General features: G+C 40.7%; 1 protein-coding gene across 1 annotated transcript in view; it reads right to left on the reverse strand.

The window, feature by feature from the left end:
- Positions 1–10,406: 10,406 nt before the first annotated feature.
- Positions 10,407–20,607, reverse strand: part of LOC121523072 (ATP-binding cassette sub-family C member 4-like) — a 65,597-nt gene continuing 55,396 nt past the window's right edge. The window contains exons 27-31 of the mRNA XM_041807816.1: positions 18,793–18,882; positions 18,161–18,333; positions 14,738–14,843; positions 13,333–13,467; positions 10,407–12,004 (exon numbers count right to left, since the gene is read on the reverse strand). Coding sequence (XP_041663750.1) covers positions 11,927–12,004; positions 13,333–13,467; positions 14,738–14,843; positions 18,161–18,333; positions 18,793–18,882 — 582 coding nt within the window. The 3' untranslated portion in view covers positions 10,407–11,926. The remainder of the gene's footprint in view (positions 12,005–13,332; positions 13,468–14,737; positions 14,844–18,160; positions 18,334–18,792; positions 18,883–20,607) is intronic.

The following is a 20,607-nucleotide window of genomic DNA, read 5'->3' on the forward strand; positions in this document are numbered from 1 at the left end:
CTGCTGTTAAGTGACAGAGGATGAGACTCCAGCGACAGCGTTGTATCAGTGTCACCCAGAGCAATCATAACATTCCTCTCCTCCGACTCCTAAAAGGTTGTTTTAAATTCCCTCAGAATGCTTCAGGGGGTCAAACACACCAAATCTCCTGACGATAATGACCCAACTATCAGTTACATCACTCACCTGTAATCACTGGCTGGCATTAAAAGCACCCCCCCCCCTTCTGCATACTTGACTGTGAATGCTTTAGAAATGGGTATAATGTAATCTGTGCTGCAGATATCTTGTGCTTTTGTGCATCTATCAGAGACGTGAATGGTCAGGGCCTATCAGTTACTCTCTGGAGGTGATGTTTGCTCCCTAGAACAATGCCACAAACAGATGAAGGCTATAATGTGCTGCTCGTTCCTGCTCTAGCTCATTTTTCAGGGATATTTTGTTGGCTTTTGGAAAAACATTTAAGGTTGTGCCAAATTTTTTTTCTCCCTGGACGAAGAGGGAGAAGCTTATATTTTGAATTAAGCCTTATTTGTGGTAAAATATTAACTTTTTCACATGCTCTGGCAGCAACGTCGAAAAGCTTCAAGGAAACAAAGAGGGAAAACTGTGGAATATTAAACCAGACAAACAGAAAACAACGCCAATAACATGTTGTCATTCATTAATCAGACGAAATAACACTAAAATATTTAATGCAGCTTAATCTCACTGTCATATGTCTCTTGTAACAGTTACATACAGCAATTTTGTTAATATGATAAAATCACATATTACAAAGGCTTTTAGTTTTTGCACTTCTCCATTAGCTAACTTTGTAGCCACAAGGGTTGCAGTGTGGTTCAAGCCCTCAATTGTTTAAGGGCTGATCAGTTCTGTTTTTGTTCAGTCATCTAAAGTCTACTCTTGTTGCCATTTTCAAAAGTTTGTAAAAGTGTACAATGTCGTCAAGAACAATGGTCCTCTGGTTCATTTCTAGATTCCTACATCATTGTTAGCATCCTCCTCCACACGTACTGTACCCAACAGGGGAAAAAGTCAAATTTGACTTAGTAGTGTAGTGTTGACTGTCACTTTAGAAAGTGTCTTTGACTGTTTGTTGAAGTAATGCAATATTTTGCATGTGCTTTAGTAGTGGTAGTGTACTTTTGTGGGCAGTTTCAACTTGAAATTGCAGGTTGTTCCTTTAACGTTTAGCTAAGGTAAAGCCCACCAGGGTTGCCTGGGTGTTGGCCTAATCTGCAGATTTTTCCCAGATTGCCTTTAGGCATTAGACATTTTTGCACCATGAGTGAAGTTATTGACTCAGTTAGACAAACCCATCCATGAGGACCAACTAAATCATTATACATCTAGCCCAAATAAGTGCAGCCGTCAACTATCATCGATTAGGTGTGCTCTTACCCCAGGGTAGTTACCTTTGCACCTTCGTTGCCTTTTTATTTCCATACAGTTCATGAATTCTTGTGACAACAGTTCTCCTCAAAGGTGTTCTATAGGGTGGGTCACCCGAGGCGATCTTCAACAACGTTGATGGGTCTGCAGTCTTTGGCAACCCATTCAGCAACTGTAGTATTTAACCTGAATGTTGTCTTTTTGTTTACGAGTCCAGGCAATGATGTGCTTTGCCAGAAGGTGGTACTTAAGACTCGTGCTTTGGTGGAAAGACAGTTCATCACAGCATTATGTACACACAACTTTTGTTTAATCCAAACTTCCATTAGGCAGCTTTTTAAAATTGAAATTTGCGGTGAAGCAGACCTGGGTCTTTCCCCTCACTCATCATTGCTGGCTGGATTTGCCACACCTTTCACTTTTTCACGCCAGGGTTGTTAACATCTGCACAGGAGGAAAATGGGAGGAAATTGTGGTGAAACTTAGTCATATGATTAAAGTGTGTTATTATTTTTTAAATGCATTAAGCTTTCCAGATTAATCACAAGCGTGAATGTGTTAATGTTTACAGGCCTAATAAAAATCTAAAACATGTATTTCAGCTCTATTTTTCTGAGGTAATAGAACAAATTTGTCGGGTTTTAGTGAGCAGTACTCAATCACCCAAAGTATTTTTTGTAATTATACTCAAATTATTTGACAATCATCCCCTGATCTGCAGAGTTTTCCCAGAATGCTTTTGGACATTAGAGACTTTCGCACCATGACTGAAGTTAGAGTTAGAGAAATGGATGATACACTTAACATGATGGAAAAGGAATTCTTGGTTCAGTGTGTACGTTTCAGTTATTTCCATTTAGGTTGACCTACCTTGAGGAGCATTAATGTTCAAGATTAAAGTTGTGAAAGATGCATACCCCCCCCCCCCCCCCAGGATCCCTCCATGCTGATTGGCAATCTGGGTGCAGTTGGTTCGCTTGTGTTTAGATTTTCAAGTCTTTCAAGCCGCAGATTTCAACATTCGCTCTGCTTGAGGTGAACGCATGTTAACTTGCATCTTTACATTGACTTCAGATGTTATAAACTCCCATGAATGGTTTTACTCGTGTCTCATGTGATAACAGGGTACCAAAGTTTAATTTATTTTGAAAAGGGCGTTTGACTGTACAGAAATCAAGAAAATGGGTCAGTGTGTTTTCTGGCATATCCTTTTCCTGGTTGAAACCAGATGCAAAAAACAGGAAAAACTCTTGTATTCCGTTTTTTGTTTTTAACGAAAAAATGGGGAAAAAAAGGAAAAAAGAAGTTTGTTTTTGTTTTGACATGGAGGCTTTTATTTTGAAAAGCTCACCTTTCCCAGTGGGTCATATGATTTCACTTTCCTCAAGTATTTCATTAAATAAAGAAAACAAAAACAGAATTGAAAAAACACAAATCGGACCCTTTTTTAAAAATGTTATTTGTTTTTCTGTTTCTGCGACCAAAATGAGAAAAGGGAAAAACAACTCGTTTTTCCCTTTTTTCCTATTTGTGGTCAAAACAGAAGAAAGGAAAAATGGCTTGTTTTTTCGTTTTTCCATTGTTGGTCAAAAACAACAAAACAGAACAACAAGAGTTTCTCCGTTTTTTTGAGTCTGGGTTCAACCAGACAATGGATCTGCCAGAAAATACACTGACCCGTTTTCTTGAATGCCCTTTCAAAATAAATTATACTTTGGTATCCTGACCGATTACAACATTAGACAAATCTCTTCATAGTGATTCATGTCACTGTTAGCCATTTTGTCTCAGAGTAGCCTGTTCTGGTCTGTGAAGGAGTTGACTGTGATGGCTAAATAACATTTGTGTTGATGTTTTTCTATATATTTGTACATTTATTGGCCCACAGTTACTTTATCTACTTTAAATAGGTTTCAAAAAGTAAAATGATCTGACTAAAGACTAAAATTTCAGGACTTTTATTGACTAAAACTGGACTCAAACTTCTTTGAGTTTTTGTTGATTTAGATTAGAATAAAATCATAAAGAGTAAAAATGAACAAAATGTAACTGAAACTGAAGAGCAATTTAATTGGAAGGCTAAGGGAATTGAAAATAGCTACCAGAATGACCCTGGAATAGGGAGTTACTTTGTGTATGTGCATGGGGGAGGGGCGTCAGATTAAAGTAGATTTGTAAAAAATATTTAAAAAGGTGAAAAATAACACTATGAAAATGTACCAGCTCGATATTTCCAATTTACAAAGCTTGTTGAAGTAAGTCTACCTGTCTGTGCATTATGGTTACATAATTAATTACAAAGCCTGCATTTATTTAGATGTTTTAATCAGCAGACAGCCCTAGCTGTGATGCAAACAGAGAAATGACAGGAGTCAGAAGACATAAAACTTCCTTTACAGCCACGTCATTTTGACGTTATCTTTAAGATTTAAAAGTTTGTATTATTTGACTGTGACGTGTGTCAGATTATCCACCCGGCTGTCCGTCTGTATTACCCCCGTTCATTTTCACTCTGACAGTCTGAAGAATAAAGACACAGGCTTTAAATACATCCCCGCCACTGAAAAGGAATTCTTCACCAGATGTGCAACTGATAGTGTCAGCCTAATCTTTCAAAGCAACAAATCAACTTTACCATGTATGTGTGAGAAAAAAGGAATGATAGCTGCAGATTATGATTTAAAATCAGCTTTGAGGTTGAGGTTAAATCCCTTATCCAGACTTTCTTTCATATTTTATTTTCTTGGGAAATGACACATGAAGAAAATGTCAAAGTCCTGAAAATTAAATCATTGAGGTGTGACTTGAATAGTCTGAAAAGATGGAAGTTTAAAACAGATGTAGAAAAAGAGGAAGAGGCTGTTTGATAATTACAGCAGGAGATGAAATGGACCAGTTAGTATACTCTGTCCCACTTTATCAGGCATCTCCAGCATTGTCCACAGGGAGTTAACTTTTAGACTGTTTACTGGCTCAAAGGCCAGGCATGCATCTGAAGCCACATAGGCAAGATAATGTATCCCAGGCTACAAAAGCAGCCAAATCACTGTGCATTAAGACTGGACACACAATAGACAACAATGGCTTGCATAAACACTATTTAGAACTATTCACATGGCATTGAAGAGATGGGCGTCGACTCACTATTGCGGCAAAGCCGGCGCATTGTGCCGAGGTGAAAAGAAGTCTAATGAACAGGAAGCCTTATTTGAGAGAGCTGACAGTAACCATACAACAGCCGCATTGTGCGCTTGCCACCAACCCTGTGGGTCTCTACATTAGGAGAAATGATGAGAAAGTAACCCGAAAAGACACAGTGGGCCCTTGGACCCACGTAAATGCAGGCAGACAATAATGGGGGGACACAAGCTGTCCCCACCTTTACCCAAAAGCTGCACGTTTACATGCACAGAACATCAACCGCTCTCATGGCCGAGGATAAAAGCCCCCCTGGCCAGATGGAACTTTGAAGTGCATTGGGGTTAGTTTACCACCAAAGAGTGCAATTTTAGTGCAGCCGCATTTAAAATATATGTCATACATTTTAAATTATATCAAACTCTGCAGGGGAAGTTTGAAATTCTGGAGTTTGGTGAACTAGACCGCCTCCTCCTCTTCCCCGCACATTCACTCTCACATTATGCCCCCTGCCTCAAGCTTCATCAATCTTCCACAAAGGGATGACATCACCAATAAGCACGGCCTTTTGTAGCTTTAAGCAATAAGCCTTATTTACTGATGAGATAAGCTCCCTGCTATTGTCTCGTCCTGCACTTTTCTTCTTTCTCTCGCAGCTGAGGAATCAAACGGCACTTTTGGAAGGTGATAGAGCATGCCCGGGATTTAAGGCTAAAGTATGCAGAGAGGGATCCTGTTTGGTGGCCTTTAACAGGAACATATTAGCCTGGTTAGTTCAAAGCAGCCGGGGCAGGCAATAAATCATGTCTTTATAATTTAAAGATCCAACTCTTTGAATTTTAATGCATGTTTTTAGGGCTTGTTTGATTTAAGTGAAATTATCCTGCGGTTGTTAAATACACTCAACAAACCACAGCCTGCAGAGTTTACGAAACGTAATCATCCATTACACATGTGACCTGTAATTATTGTTTGTAGCAGGATTAGTGGGCCTGTCTAAGTCCAGTCGGAGGTGGTCACTAAACTGCTGAGGCACCGTGATGCAGTGTGGCTTATTAAACCTCACATGTGCATGCTGGGAAGTTGCTAAAACTTCTCACAGTTAATGCATCTGTTGTGTTGTGACTTTAATAAGTTGGGAATTTGCAAGTTTTGCAAAGTGTCACAGAAAAAAGTAGTTCTAACTAGGTTGTTGCGACAATCTAGAAAATATAGCATCAATATATTCAGAATTGAGGACCTATTTTTAACAAGATAAAAAGCCATTTTCTAACACACTACATCCAGTGTCAGCGCAGGTATCTTTTAAAAAAAAAGTGCCATTTGTTGTTTGTTTTTCTGAGCTCCACACGGAGTCATGTCAGGCCTTGGGAACTTGTCAGATATTCAGTTTGTAGTCACTTTAGAAAAGCGCAGAGTCTCAGGGGAATCGCTCCAACCCCCCTTCCTCCTTCCACCCCACCCCATGTCAGCAGCCAGGAACAAAGCCGCCATAGTCAATTCTCCTAATTTCACTGCAGCCTGTCGAAATCCCGTTCTCCCTTTTCTCCTTCTCTTCAACAAGTACTTTATGGCGGGATCAGTCAGGTCTGAGTCGCCCACAAAAACCTGAGGCTCTCGCTTCATCGTCTTTCAGCGCCGAGTTTGACACTCCCCAACTCCCTGCCATTCAGGCGCCTGCACCGTGCAATTTGTTTCCATTTGTCAAACAGCGGTATCCGTCACAAAAGAAAATGCTGGCACAACAGAAAGTTTGCGGAAAAACATTGTCTCCCCCACCCAAAACGGCCTTCAGACTACTTATTTATCAGCCTGTAACAAAACCACCTTAAACAATCTACACCTCTTTCACTTGTTATGGATACTTGTTACATTATTTCTTCTCTAAAGTGACAATAAAACATCTGAATACCACATGTATCACATCCTCAAATCAGCACCATCACTTCCCTCTGAAAGTGCGGGCGCTACAGTGTGAATTCATCATTTCATTCTCTGCCTCCACATTGTGCTGACTCTTATTTTGTGTTTTATTTCTTTGGGATTAAACTTCATTGTGTGGACAGCCAGGTTTCTCACACATTTATTTATTAAAGCTATATCAGCACTATGTTGACAGCGTTTCTATTTGCACACCTATTCAGATATGTCTTAAAATGGTGCCATTATCTGGCCACGTAGGAAGGTATCCGCTTAATAATACTTATTGTGCAAACTTTGTTGTCACCATTCTTGCGCTGGCTGTTATCGAAGGGAGAGCAGAGAGGATATATGCTGACTCTGATGTAGATAGTGCCATGAGTATTGCTATTGTGGCAGCTGCCGTGTGGTGCAGTCCCTGATAGGGTTTGGGATGCTGTCAATGCTGCGTCAGGTGCATTAGCACCTCGGAGACCCATGATGCTCCAGCTGCTATGAGCCCCCCTCCCCTGTTTCTACGGGCCCCCTGGCCCGCCAGCCTGACACCCGACACAAAGTAATCACAGATCACAGCGTTTAATCACTGAAACAAGCACTCCAGAGGACCCCGCTGTCAATATCCCACTCTCTCATTATCTGTTTGGATTGCACATCCACACTGTCAGATAAACAGAGTGGAAAATTAAGATTAAAAATATGGTAATTTCATTTCAGGCAGCAGGCTCCTCTCACTGGCCCATTATGCTATTGATTACCTCTGAATTCAATTTCTCTTTTCAATGTAAACTTTAATCTATTCGTGAGCCAACAATTCGACTCCCTGGGGGCTATTTGAGAGTAAGTAACCATTTAATATGACGCTGGCTGCAGATTCACCAGCTTTAATGAATTGTGTAAATCACTCAGCTTTAAAAGGAACTGCTGTCCCGCAGTTCACGACCCAGATCTGGCCCTGGTTAAATACGGCCTTTCATAGTGAGCTAAGTGTTTTTACTGACAGCCATCTATGAATGTGTAATCTACTCTTGTCTGTATGAAGGCAAATTAAACAGCTCCTTTCTAATTGAGCTGCTGATGACAAAATCACATTTTAATTGGGACTTAATCACTATATTGCACTTTCAACACGCAAGAATAATAGAGTCAAGCGCTGCATTAATTTAAGCAGCATGAAACTGAATATAAAAAATCACTTGACTCAACATAATAGTCACCGGTTGTTTTCTTTAACCACGTACCAATTTGTAGCATGGAGTGGTTGTAACCGCTGACCTGAAGCAAACACCGTTCAGACGGTGAACACAGGGTGAGCAACAGCAAGAGGAAATGGTTAGTGAGTCAGTAATGAGAGGCACAGCAAAACAAAATGAAGACAGGAGTGAAACATTTGACACATTCTAGTTTACTGATTTTATTGTAAGTGTTTTCACTACAAGAAAACAGTTTACAAAGTGCAAAATTTAGAAAATTATTTTCTATGGCATGATTATGATTACAAGCCTATAGACCAGGGGTCATCAACTTCATTTACACAAGGGCCAGCTTTTTCTGGACAGACAACATGGGGGCCAGACATTGAAAAAACTAAACTAAAATCAATATTTTGGTCAGATTAACATGTTCTTGTAAAAATATTATTTCTTAAAAAATGAATGGAACTTTAAGCTTTTAACAATGGGACTATATACTTATCACCTATACCAAAGCCAGCCACAAGAGGGCAATTGAGATATTTTTGCTACATATTTTTGGAGCCCTCTTGTTGTCTATGACTGAATTTGATGCAAGCGGCAACCTCCGGTCCTAAAAAATGAAACCAATGCAGAAGTGCAAAAAATTGCAAATTGGCGAGTGTCCAAATGAGGCTGGCTGCAGGAACACCAGAAGTCCCGTCTGAACACCTGTTAAAAAGCCGGTTTATACAATAGAATTAAACTGGTTTACAGCCTGGTTCAAAAAACCAAACGTGTCTCATTAGCTAATGTCTTCATGTGCTCTCACTGTACGGGGGGTGAATTTTTTTGTACCACAATGGTTCAGATTATATTCAGGAAAAACATCAATGCAGACTGATTGACGCGTCTCATTTGATTGACAGATAGCTTGACAGGCAGGAGCTACGTTTCTGTCAAACAGAATGTTAGCTAGGTAGCTGACATGAAGTCCAGCTTAGTGGACGGCCCGTTAGGTTGATCCAAAGTTCGGTTGAGACCGCGATTTCAATATGGAAGCCGCCGCAGATTGGCTTCAAAAGCAGTTTGAGTCTGTCTATTGTAAGCAGATGGCTGATGTCACACAGGGTTTGTCCAATTCTTTCTACAGTCTATGGTTTGATGCTTATAAGCTGTCGTGATTGGTCAAATACACATGCAGGAAACAGATCTTTTGTGTACATTCTAAGAAAGGAAAATTGCACTCCCAAAGAGCCTTAAAAATGCACTTTAATCAAAACAGGAAGTATTTTTTTACCATGCAAAATTACAAAAATACAACAATTATTTGCTTCTTGTTTGAAAAGTCGCTAAGTTAAAGGTTTTATTTAAAATCTAAGAAAAAACAAGTTAAACAATAGCAATGCCATATTTTTTCCTTCTCAAATTTTCTGAATTAAGTTGTCCTCCAAGGGCTAGATGGGAAGCCATAGGGGACCTGATATGGCCCCTGGATCTCGAGTTGATGATCACTGCCATAGACTAATATATATGACACAAATACACATCTATAAATAATTAAATCTGCTCTGTCTACTCTTTTAAAGGTAAAATTTGCAACACTGTAAGCATGGGTGTCAAAACTTTTCCACTTAGGGCCACATCATGAAAAATATCAGGATGATAGAGCTATTTTGGTTAAGCTCACCTTTAGTGTATTCAAGCTGGTAAAACCAATCCAGTGTAGGTGAGGACATGAAAAGTGACTAGGCTTTAAAAAATAAGGTTTCCTTTACAGCTTTTCTGTTTACACTTAGCACATAAAGTCAGGAAATTTCTTTTTTGTTGTAATAATGCGTCTTAGCAATTATTCTTATACCATTGGAAAGTCTGTTTATTTCTTTTTTAGATGGCGACACATTTGTAGGGATCATGCATTTGTGGGATGAGCAGCAGAGCTGAGAATGTGGGTTGCACTCATGAAAAATTTGCCAGTGCCAAACAATGTTGCTACTGACTCCTGTTTTGAGCTGCTGGTAAACCTAGGTGCTCACAATCAAGTGCCTTATTGTCAGCACCTGTGAGCATGGGCTCTGCTAAAGTGGTCAGTAGGTGTCTGCTCCAAGAATAGACATGCCACATTTGACTGATATGGATAGGACCCATGTGATAGGGCAACTGCAGCATTATTCAGAGTGAGTCCTTGTACCATCTCCAAACTGAAGGCCAAGTTCCAAATAATGTTAGAGAAGGCTAGAAAGTGGGCATCCCATGAAGATGACACCCAAAGAAGCCTTTTTCCCCACCCAGTCAGGTCTCAGGAACCATAGGTTGTCTTCTACAGATTTTAAATCAAGGTTTGCAGGACGATATGGCTGTCTTAAAACAAATTCTGCTTAAAGAATGGGATGCCATACCACAGCAGTGTGTGACCAGGCTGGTGACTTGCATGAGGAGGAAGTGTCAGGCTGTTGTTGGTGTGTATGGTTCTTCCACACACTACTGAGGCTCCTAACCTGACACGTGTTTGGGAAAAGGCAGAGCCTTTGAAAAAAATAAAATAAAATTTGGAGGGTGATTAGTTGAATATTGTGTCTGTCACATCTTTACGGGCCAATCAGAGCAACAAAACACGTGACATAGCCATTACCGAGGTGCGCCACTACCGAGGAGTAAACTCCATAGAGAGCTGCATAACGTGAACCATGGTGACTGTTGACTTTGTTGTTTTTGAAAAGAAAACAACTCAATGCTGTTGTTTTTTTAATGAAGAAATATCGTCAAGTTGTGATAAAACTGACGCTATAGCACCATCCACACTAATCTCTTCCGCCATAATTGCACCAGCCTCTTCTCGCTGCTTGCTTACATCACGTCTCTGCCACACCATTTCTGTATTCACAGTGATGGCCAGACACTTCTTTTAGCTTCTTTGCCACCACAAGGGGAGGAGTGACAGCCTGGCCTGCTGTGGGATGTTGTTTGTGGTGCCACAATTGCAGAGTTCTGTAGCAAGAGTGCAACAGGTTGGAAACTGAAAAAAAGACTGAATTTGATCTAAAGCACTGAAAAGAATTAAAAACTCAACCACATTTGGGCTGAATATTAGAATGGAGATCAGTGCTATAAACAGCTGCACTCAATCTATTTGCAGCTCAGACTACACAGTTGTTTTGGTCATTCGCAGTGGCACCAGGTCAGAGTATGCAACGAGAACTCTGGCCCATCTTGGCAAACGGCCGGGCCATTCAACAAGTGGAATCCTAATGGCTCACTGTACGCTGATGTCCCAAATGTCTCTGCAACTGTGTGCAAGTTCACGGGTCATCAGTCAAAGAGAGTGATTCATAGAAGTGCTCGATGCAATGCTAGTAGATTTTTGCTAATTGGTAGACATCAGGATTCATGTCATTGATGTCAGGTCAGGGTGTTAAAGTAGACGACGATGCAAGAAAAATTCTGGGATGCTAGTCTTGTCGAGTCTTAGTTGTGATGATAAGCTGCGAACTTGCAGTCCGGCCAAAATCTGGCTGAATTAGTGTCGTCTGAGCTGGCCCTAAGGGAAGAATTTTAGTCTCTAAGACTGATGCTAAAGTGCAACATCTACAGTACACCCCTTCTAAATAAAGCACAATCATACCGTCAAAAAGTAAACAGAGAAAGTTCACAGTACACTAAAAAAAATTTAAGGCAACAAACTTAAAACTTCTGCCCCACTTCCTTGTTGTTTCTCATTCTCATTGCCATGCTACATTCAAATTTAACTATCCCCTGCTGACAGGAGCTGAGGTAGACACAAAACCATTATCGTCAAAGTGCTGCAAGCCTACTCAGTTAAAACAGTGCAATTAGAAAGAGAAATCAATACTCTGATTAAGGCACAATCATTACTGAAAAAGATTGCTGTCTCTTCTTAGGTTCCGGTCTTTTTTAGCATTTCTAAATAATAAAAAGATGCCACCAATCCTGCTTTGGAACAATTCTGGCTATAAAAGCGTTATTAAAGCCAACAGTAATTTATTGCAGCAGGATTAACATGTCCAATATGTGCACTCATTTGAGCACCAGAGCAGGGTTGAAGCTACCCAAGAGGCTGGAGCACTCATACATAAACATAGAAAGGTATGATCAATAAACAGTCATGCAGTAATATGCTGTCAATAAAGGCACATCCTGCCTCAGATACTCCTGTTGCACACTCAAGGACTGTACCGATCAAATTAAGCACAACAAACACTCAGCCTGCTGGGATATTTTGGATCATAGAAGAGAAATCTGGTAAAAGGACTGGTCAGTGATGGCTGGATCCGCTCTCCAAAGTGTCAAAGTGACGTCTCGAAGATGGCACAGATGTCCTTGGGATGGCGCACGTCTGTCAGCTGCTTTCTGTTCATGTACACCTGAAAGTGTATCAGGGAAGCAGTGTCACACAACTTAAGCACACAGTCTTAGCTGATCTAAGCTATGATCTGTTAAGGTTTGATTTATGACAGACGCAGTTGGCGGAAGGGATTTGTCGCTTGTTAAAGCATAGCAAAGCGACTTATTTAGCCGCATAAACAGCTGTGAAATTCAAGGGACGTTATCAGAGATAATCAGAGAAATTATTGGTTTTATTTTAGCAAGAGTGTAGACAAAAAACATGGTTTTTTTTCTAACACAAAGAGGCTGTGACAGAACGATTTCAATAGGAGGACGTTAGAGGAAATCAGGTGAAAGCAGGTCAGCCTCGGTGTGAGATTTACCGTCTATTCTGAGATTCTCTGTGAAGGCGTACAAAGCAGCTAGAGGTTGATATCAGATTATTGAATGTATTTAAACCTTGACTGACAACTATAGAAACTTGACACACAACATGTGGACCATCTCAGTATTTAATAAGTGGTGCTAGACAGTTATGGATGCCGGAGTAATCTGATCTAAGGAGAGCACCCTACAATAAAGAAAGGGGGGGAGAAAACGCAAGGGCTTGAACAATGTCACTACCAATCCTCCAGTGTGCGGGGTAAGACGATACCAAATAATACCACAGTGTGCTGAGTCTTTGAAATCAGTATTTTACTCATTTCACTCCTCTGGCTGAGGAGATACAGTTCCGCTGATAAATTTGTGCGAGGGACAGAGAGAAAATGAAATGATGCCTACTTTTTTTCTTATTTCACAAAGACCTGTTTGAAGTTGCAATATGGTATCTGTAGTCCCAGACAGATGCACATAAAATGGAATTGAACAATGAATACCCGGCTCTTATCTGCTCTGTGTCTGAAGGGGGAATACATCACAAATGAATTTCACAGGGAAAAAATATGGACATTCTCTATTACAGTAATCCCCATAGAAAGTTTATCCCAAATCACGATGAAGTTAAACCCAATATTCCCAAATAGATATAACGCAAAGAAAGCTGCTTTTCTAGAATCATCTCTAAAATGATCTGAAAATTACATTATGAGAAAAAAAGATTATACAGAGTTTCTTTAGATAAAATCAGAGGATGTTAAATCTACAAAGCGACAATTTCTCTCTCTTGAAATTAATGTTATGGTGTCGAATGCTCCAAGTAGGCATTTTGAATTAAAATGGTAATCAAGTGTCTTTGCATTGTCAGGGTTATGGACATCTTCTCTCTCTTAGCTGTGTTATTTAGGAGGTGAGCAATGAAGTCTGGATTAGTCTGGGATCTATTTAGTGACAGCCCCTGTCCTGGGACAAAGGTAGGTGTGGTTACCTGTTTGGCTGTGTGCAGCAGCGAGGCGGCCTCTGCTCTGCCTGTCTGTTGGACCATCTGGTAAAAGAGCCCGTCTTGGTTCTGCAACAGCACATAGGGCCGGTCATACTCCTGGATCCTGCCAGCAGCCAGAACCTGCAATCACAGACACAATGCAGGGTGTGTGAGTATCTGTATCTTTGTACCACCTGTACTTTTCTTCAGGGAAAACTGACATTTCAGCTGTTTCTCTGCAGACTGTGCAAGAAGAATGGGGGAAACAGTAGTTCTGCGCACACAGGAACCATCCATTTCATGTGACTCATGCAACAGCAAACACAGGTGCCTGTTTTCTGCTCAAGCGTTCCATGGACAATAAGCGCAGCCTGTTAGCAGTGTGAAAGTCAAGCACGCTGACTCTGACAGACTGGAGATCAGTGAATGATCCGTATATTTATCCTGGCATTTCAGCGGCTCAGGGGTGGTCCTCAGTCAAATCCAACAATCACACCTTTAAAACACTTGAGAAAATTACCATCATTTCTGTGTCATCACATGCTATATAAACCACACAAAGAATAGTGCCAATTCAAGCAGTTTGGAAAAGACTGCAATTATATGGCAGACAAATTTTAACAAGCTCCATCCCCTTACAGCCATAATGAGCAGTTTGTTAATGCTTAAGCCCAGTTTGAGGGCGTGTTGAGTGTGAAAGGGAGGCTGTCATAATCGACAGATGAAGAAAAGTCCTAGAAAAAAAAAACAGCGTCTAAATATTGCACATCTTCCGATTTGAAACTGATTCAGGTGGGCCCCGATTTAGTTCTCCTGGAGTGCGCAACAATCTGGGGGCGTTTAACAAGAGCGTAGGTGTGAAACAGTCCCCGCTGTGTGATATTTGGCTTCTCCCAGCAGCCCCCTCAGTGACTGAGCAGCCACCAGGTCGTGCCCTGCCCTCCGTAGACGCTTAACAAATGCTGCCACAAATGGCACTAATTGGCACCTCTGCAGGCAGTTGCAGGAAGGGGCCAAAGATCAAGTGGCACAAGCACTCGCTCAATAAGAGGGAACGCTGTGCAGGAGAAATCAGGCCAGCTGTTGCAAAATAGGGCGAGTGAATTAAAAGTCTGTTAAGATTGTGCAGGAGGCTCCTTGAAAAGAAAGGAAGAGGTGTTTGTGTGCTGTAAATCTCCTGGGTGAATGTACAGTCATGTGAGTAGAATTTAGAACAAACCAGGGCCTTTTTTAAGTTTATGAAAGGACAGTGTATCCCAGAATGAAAGCAATGCAATCAACAATTTTAGGTACTTTTCTGTCTGTTTAAATCATAAACATCCCCAATACCCAATGAATAATAAACACTTTAATTAACTACTTAAAGAGAAGAATAAGAGGTCTGATGGAAATTTACCGTGCTCTTTCTTACCAGTATTTTGTCACAGTCAATGATAGTGTTGAGCCTGTGAGCGATGGTGAGGACGGTACAGTCTTGAAATTTGTCCCGGATCGTCTGCTGGATGAGGATGTCAGTTCTAAAGGAGCAGGGAACACAACACCTCAGCATGAAAGACTCTCTTCCTATAGACCCTTGGGCAGGGATTTTACTAAACACAGAACAATGGCTCATCAGCACAGAGGTATGAACAGCAGGAATGAAAAGAGAAGGAGAGTGGAGCTCCTTTTACCTCAGCTTTAACTGCTATGGTGGAATTAAACTAAATATTTTGGATTTTTTGTCATAATACTAAGTTCAGATTTGATTAAATACAATAATTTGTACAGAAAAATCAAAAAATTAGTATCATTTTTCAGCTGTAGTAAATATTTGGTGGAAGAATTATTTGTACATTGCAAACAGTACAATAAAACCTCTTTGATGTCGCAGTAAAAACAGATATTCAAAAAGTAATTGCAATTAAGGAAAAGCATGTAATGTAAAACAAGGGACTGCATAAATATTAACCCCCTTCAAGTCAGTATTTAGTAGAGTCACCTTTGACTGCAATCACAGCACTGAGTCTGTGTCGATAGGCCTCTATCAGGCTTGCACATCTAGACACTGCATTTTTACTTCTTTCTTATTCCCAAAACTGCTCAAGCTCTGTCAGGTTGCACAGGGATCAAGCGTGAACAGCCCCTTTCAAGTCCAGCCCCAAGTTCTCTATAGGACTGAGGTCTGAAATGGTCTTGGCCACTCCAGAACATTCACCTTGTTGTCTTTAAACTATTTCTATGTAGCTTTCGCTGTATGCTTCTCCCAAGCTGTAGTTCTCTTGCAGACTAAGATTGTCCTCAAAGAGTTTCCTATATTTTGCCACATTCATTTTACCTGCTACCTTTACAAGTCTTCTTGGGCTGTCTGCCAAGAAGCATCCCCACAGCACTATGCTGCCACCACCATAGTTCGCAGTGGGGATGGTGTGTTTGTGGTGATGTGAAGTGTTTGGTGTCTTATCTGCTGGCCAAAAAGGACCGTTTTGGTCTCATCAGACCAAAGACCTTTCTTCCACTTGGCCTTTCTGCAAACTCAAGTCAAGATTTAATATCAGTTTTCTTCAACAGTGGCTTTCTCTTCGCCACTCTACCACAAAGTTTTGACTGGTGAAGAAGCTAGCCAACAGTTGTTGTATGCAGAGTCTCTCCCATCTCAGCTGCTGAATCTTGTAACTCCTTCAGAGTAGTCATAGGTATCCTGGTGGCCTCTCTCACTAGTCTCCTTCTTGCATGCTCTCTCAGTTTGTGAGGATGGCCTGATCTAGGCAGATTTACATATGTGCCATATTCCTTCAATTTCTTGATGACAGATTTAACTGAACTTTGGGGGATGATCAGTGCTTTGCAAAAATGTTTGTATCCATCTCCTGACTTAAACTTTTCAATATCCATTCTCCTGGGGTGTTCTTTTGTCTCCATGATGTAATGGTAGCAAGGAATGCTAGTGACCGGACATTCCAAACACAGGTGTCTTTATACTACAGTCACTTGAGACAAATTCACTGCACTCAGGTGATTTGATTGTGAGACTACTAGCACCAATTGGCTGGACCTCTGTTCAATTAGGTCAGTCACTTTAAAGGGGGTGAATATTTACACTGTCTCTTCTTTACCTTACATATTCTTTTGTTTAATTAACATTATTTTGTAGAAATCTGTTTTCACTTTGACATTAAAAAGTTTTTTTAATTATGTTGTCAAACAAGCCAAGTTATAATGGCCATGTTTGATTTATAAAAGCAATAAAAGGGTAAAGACATCAAAGGGGTGAATACTTTTATAGGCACTTTGAGTTTCAGTTCCATAAAGATTGTGATTTTAGTGATGTCAAATATCCCCATAAGACAAAGCACATTTTTTGGCAATAATGTTTGAAAACTAAAAGCCTGATGTGATTGATCCAATCTTAATGCAATCTTTGACTGAACAACAACATGCAAACAATGTTCCTTAAATTTACACTGACTTTAGAACAACATACAGTAAATATCATTTAACTGACACAGGAGGTTACCTGTCACACTCGGGGCTCAGATTTGAAATGAAGACAAGTAGAAGATTATTTCACTAAGGCTGGCCACAAACTAGACACAGACAAGAGGACAATTTCAAACAATTTTTCATCTTTAACCATCTGAACGCACACACTAGAAAACTCAGCCAGACTGTCAAATCAGTGGAGACCACACACCTGCCGATCTGCCAATGAACAAACACGGATGTCTGTTGATACCCTCTTGCTGTCCCTCCACAACAGGCTGCCCTGGCATGCATTACAGGAGCAGCAAAAATCATAAAACAAGGGAAAGACTCAGGATGAAAATGCTGGCTGGAAAGAAGCCACAGTTGTGTTTATGGTTGTGAGCGGTGAAAGTACGTATGATCTGGCTGGTGACGCTACCCTGTCTGCTCGCTCTTATTGTGGGTGCTCCATCAGAGGCATTACGACCTAGAATTATAAATATCAAACAAGTTTGATTCGGGGTCTGGGAGGCTACCATGCGATTTGGAGCAGTAAAATAGTCGTGTTGACACCACACATGACGATTATTCTGACAAATAGTCATTTGCGACGAGGTTTCACATAGGACACGCCCCCAGGATTGTCAGGGGAGGGAAATCAAGCTTAAAATCTTGTAGTGTGTGGCCGGCCTAAATGAGAGAGTAAGAGAGGACAGGAGAAGTAGCTGTTGTAGTTTACCATTTTGAAACACTGTATTTTGTTTTAAATTTTCATTTATTTAGTCTTCATTTATTTTATTATTTAGTCATTGGTAGGGCTGTCAGCATTAATGTATTATGATTAATTAAAGTCCATAACTTGGGCAGTCATATCTCTTTAATTGATCTTTTTAACACACTTTGGCCACTTTAAGCCACTGCAGTGTCTCCCTGCAGCCACAGTGATGTAAATAAATCTGCCACTTGATGTCTCATTTCAGTTTAGACAGCTTAGTGCACAAGCCAGAATTCATCTGAACCTTTATTTATCGAATATTTTCCCTGTTCCCCTCTTTATTTAAAATCCATAACAAATTTCTCATTCTGTGATTAAATGTAATAATCTTTGGTCTACCCAAAGTTCATTATTTTATTTTAAAGTTAAAGAATATCTGTTTCCAAACAGGAGGTCAACTACCCTTAGTTTAAGACTGTACAACAGTAGAAAATGAAACAAAAACAGTTTTAAATACAAGTGATAAGTCAATTTCCTAAGATGACAAGGAAACAACTCATTTTTTGTACCATTTTGATACAGGACTTAGAAAAACAACTCGGCCTTACACTCCATGCAGCAAGGAACGCTCAAATACTCATATAAAGTGTTAAACTTGAAGACTCAAGTGTCCCTGACCTGGGGTCCACATTAGCCGTGGCCTCATCAATGATGAGGATGCGGTTTTTCCGGAGGATGGCCCTGGCCAGACACACCAGCTGTCTCTGGCCCACGCTGAAGTTGGAGCCCGACTCAGTCAGCAGCGTCTCCAGCTTATTGGGCAGGTCCTCCACCACGGCCTTCATCTGTACCTGCGGAGAGTGAGAGCAGAGCCCCAACCCTTCATTACTCCTGCATAAAGGCTTCCTGTGGGGATGTCTTTAAAGAGCTATCCAAACACACCCATTAACCGCCTGGCACAATGCAGGGCCAGGTCCACTGATGACCTTGGCCAGTGCTCTCTTGTGGCCAGCCTCTAGCTTTAATCCAGGCCACCAAACCTATTCAGAGGCAGGACCAGGAGCTGAAGCCCTTCACTGTGGGGGGAGCCTTCATCCTGGTTGGCCTGACTGCCCAAACACATCTCCCCCAGCACTTTCAATGGTTCCCAGTTACAAGCCGCACATTGAGCTGGGCCCCATGGCCCTAATGGGATTTCCCCCCATGACTTGTGGCGAGCAGGGAGGCTGAATGGCAGCATTGTACAGGGGGACAGAGGGATCCCCCCCTGGGCCGGCGAGGGGGAATCATTCAGAGCCACGCTGGAGTACCTCTTGGAGTGCATTCCACAGGTCCTCATCTGTGTGCTGCCTGAAAGGGTCCAGATTCTTCCTCATGGTGCCCGTGAAGAGAACTGGGTCCTGTGGATAGATGGATATAGAAAGAGAAGGCCGTGGCCAGTTAAGATAATGATGAGGGGGAAGATGTCTGAAAGGGTTAAGACAAGCTTTACAGAGCGCCGCTAGGCACTGTTTGTGGGGAAGATGTTCACAAAGGGCTTTCTCCACTCAGGAGCTCTATTCAGTGTTCAATAAGTTGATCTTTTTACTAAGAAATCCTGAGCTTGTGCGTGGTTGTCTGAATTTATAATAAAATACAAAAAGCGCAATTTAGTCACTGTTATAAAAAGAATTCCATACAGGAGAAATACTCAGATGATAATCTCTGCCAAAACTAACAGCTTTATTCTATAAAGACGAGCCATCACATCAGTGGACGGCCCTTATGAATGAACGGTCTCAGATGTCCCAGATATGTATTTATGGTGAGCCACACTCCTGTATCAAGGTTCAGCTGCACAGCCACCTTTAAGAGAGTAAATAAAGCTCTTTATTACAGTGCAGAGGAACAAGTCCAACATGCCACTCTGTTTGTGGTTAACCTGATAAACAGATGCAAGCAGGCATCCTCATGTCAGGTCAGATTTTAATTCATATGTCATGCTCCGATGTTGAAGTGATTTAACAAACACTTACTACCCACAGTTTCTTATCTCCTATGGTTCACAGCTGACATTGATCATGATTAATCAGTGAAAAACTACAGCTGCACTTTCACTTGAATCATAACACTGAATTTATGGCGCCTTAATGCTTGAAATGGCCATTTGAAAGCATCTTTAATGGGAGGTGATGGAGTTTATCAAAGTAGTAGAGGTAAGTTATAGCAGCAAGTGTTCCTTTGTATCAAAAATTAATAGTCTTATATTGTATCCTCATCTCAGTCAAGGCAATGCAGTGAAAATACATACCTGGTATTTATAAGGAATAAAGCAGGAGATGTGTCAAATACACAAGGTAATAAAACAACTAGTCCCAGTGCTTTCAATACATCCTTTTCTGTTTATCTCTTACAGGTCAGCCTAGAAGCAATGTCTGTGAAAGCAACTCAAACAAATAAAATACAGAATGAAGGTGTAAGGTTAGCAAGATATAACTATACTTTAATATATCTTGACTTGTGTGATATGATCCTGTAATCTTCGGTGCCAAATTGGGAAACTACTTCATGACCCCTCAGCAGCGCCTCAATAAGGGTAACTTAAATGGAAGTTCACTGACTAAAGATGAAGCAGACAAGGAAATAAAAGACACAGAAGACAGCCAGGTAGTGTCACTCTGATGAAAGAAGAGTTAAAGCATGATACAAGGTGAAACGGACAAATTATAATGGATAGATACATGAATTCTTCACTTTACCTTTTTATTACAAATGATGTGTCATAATTTGATTTTTCTAACATTAAATCAGTTATTGCAGAATCCCTGCATCATGATATTAACTGTATAATAGCCCATGTAGTTAATTTTATCTGGTTGGATATTCTATCCTATTATATCCAACTGTACTATTTTGGACTGTATCATAGCATGCTGTATGGCAGGGGTCTTCAACTACATTTGTACAAGGGCCAGCTTATGTCTATGCAGACACTGTGAGGGCCAACGCGTTGGACTAACTAAATAAAAGACACATTTTATGTCTAAATATTTGTATTTTCTTTGAATCGTACTTTTATTTTTAACATTTGGCGGTGAAATCAGTCCCTATTCACACAGTTGAATCGCTATACTGCAGCCAGCCAC

Source organism: Cheilinus undulatus, linkage group 15 (genome assembly GCF_018320785.1).
Source record: "Cheilinus undulatus linkage group 15, ASM1832078v1, whole genome shotgun sequence".
NCBI classification, from domain to species: domain Eukaryota; kingdom Metazoa; phylum Chordata; class Actinopteri; order Labriformes; family Labridae; genus Cheilinus; species Cheilinus undulatus.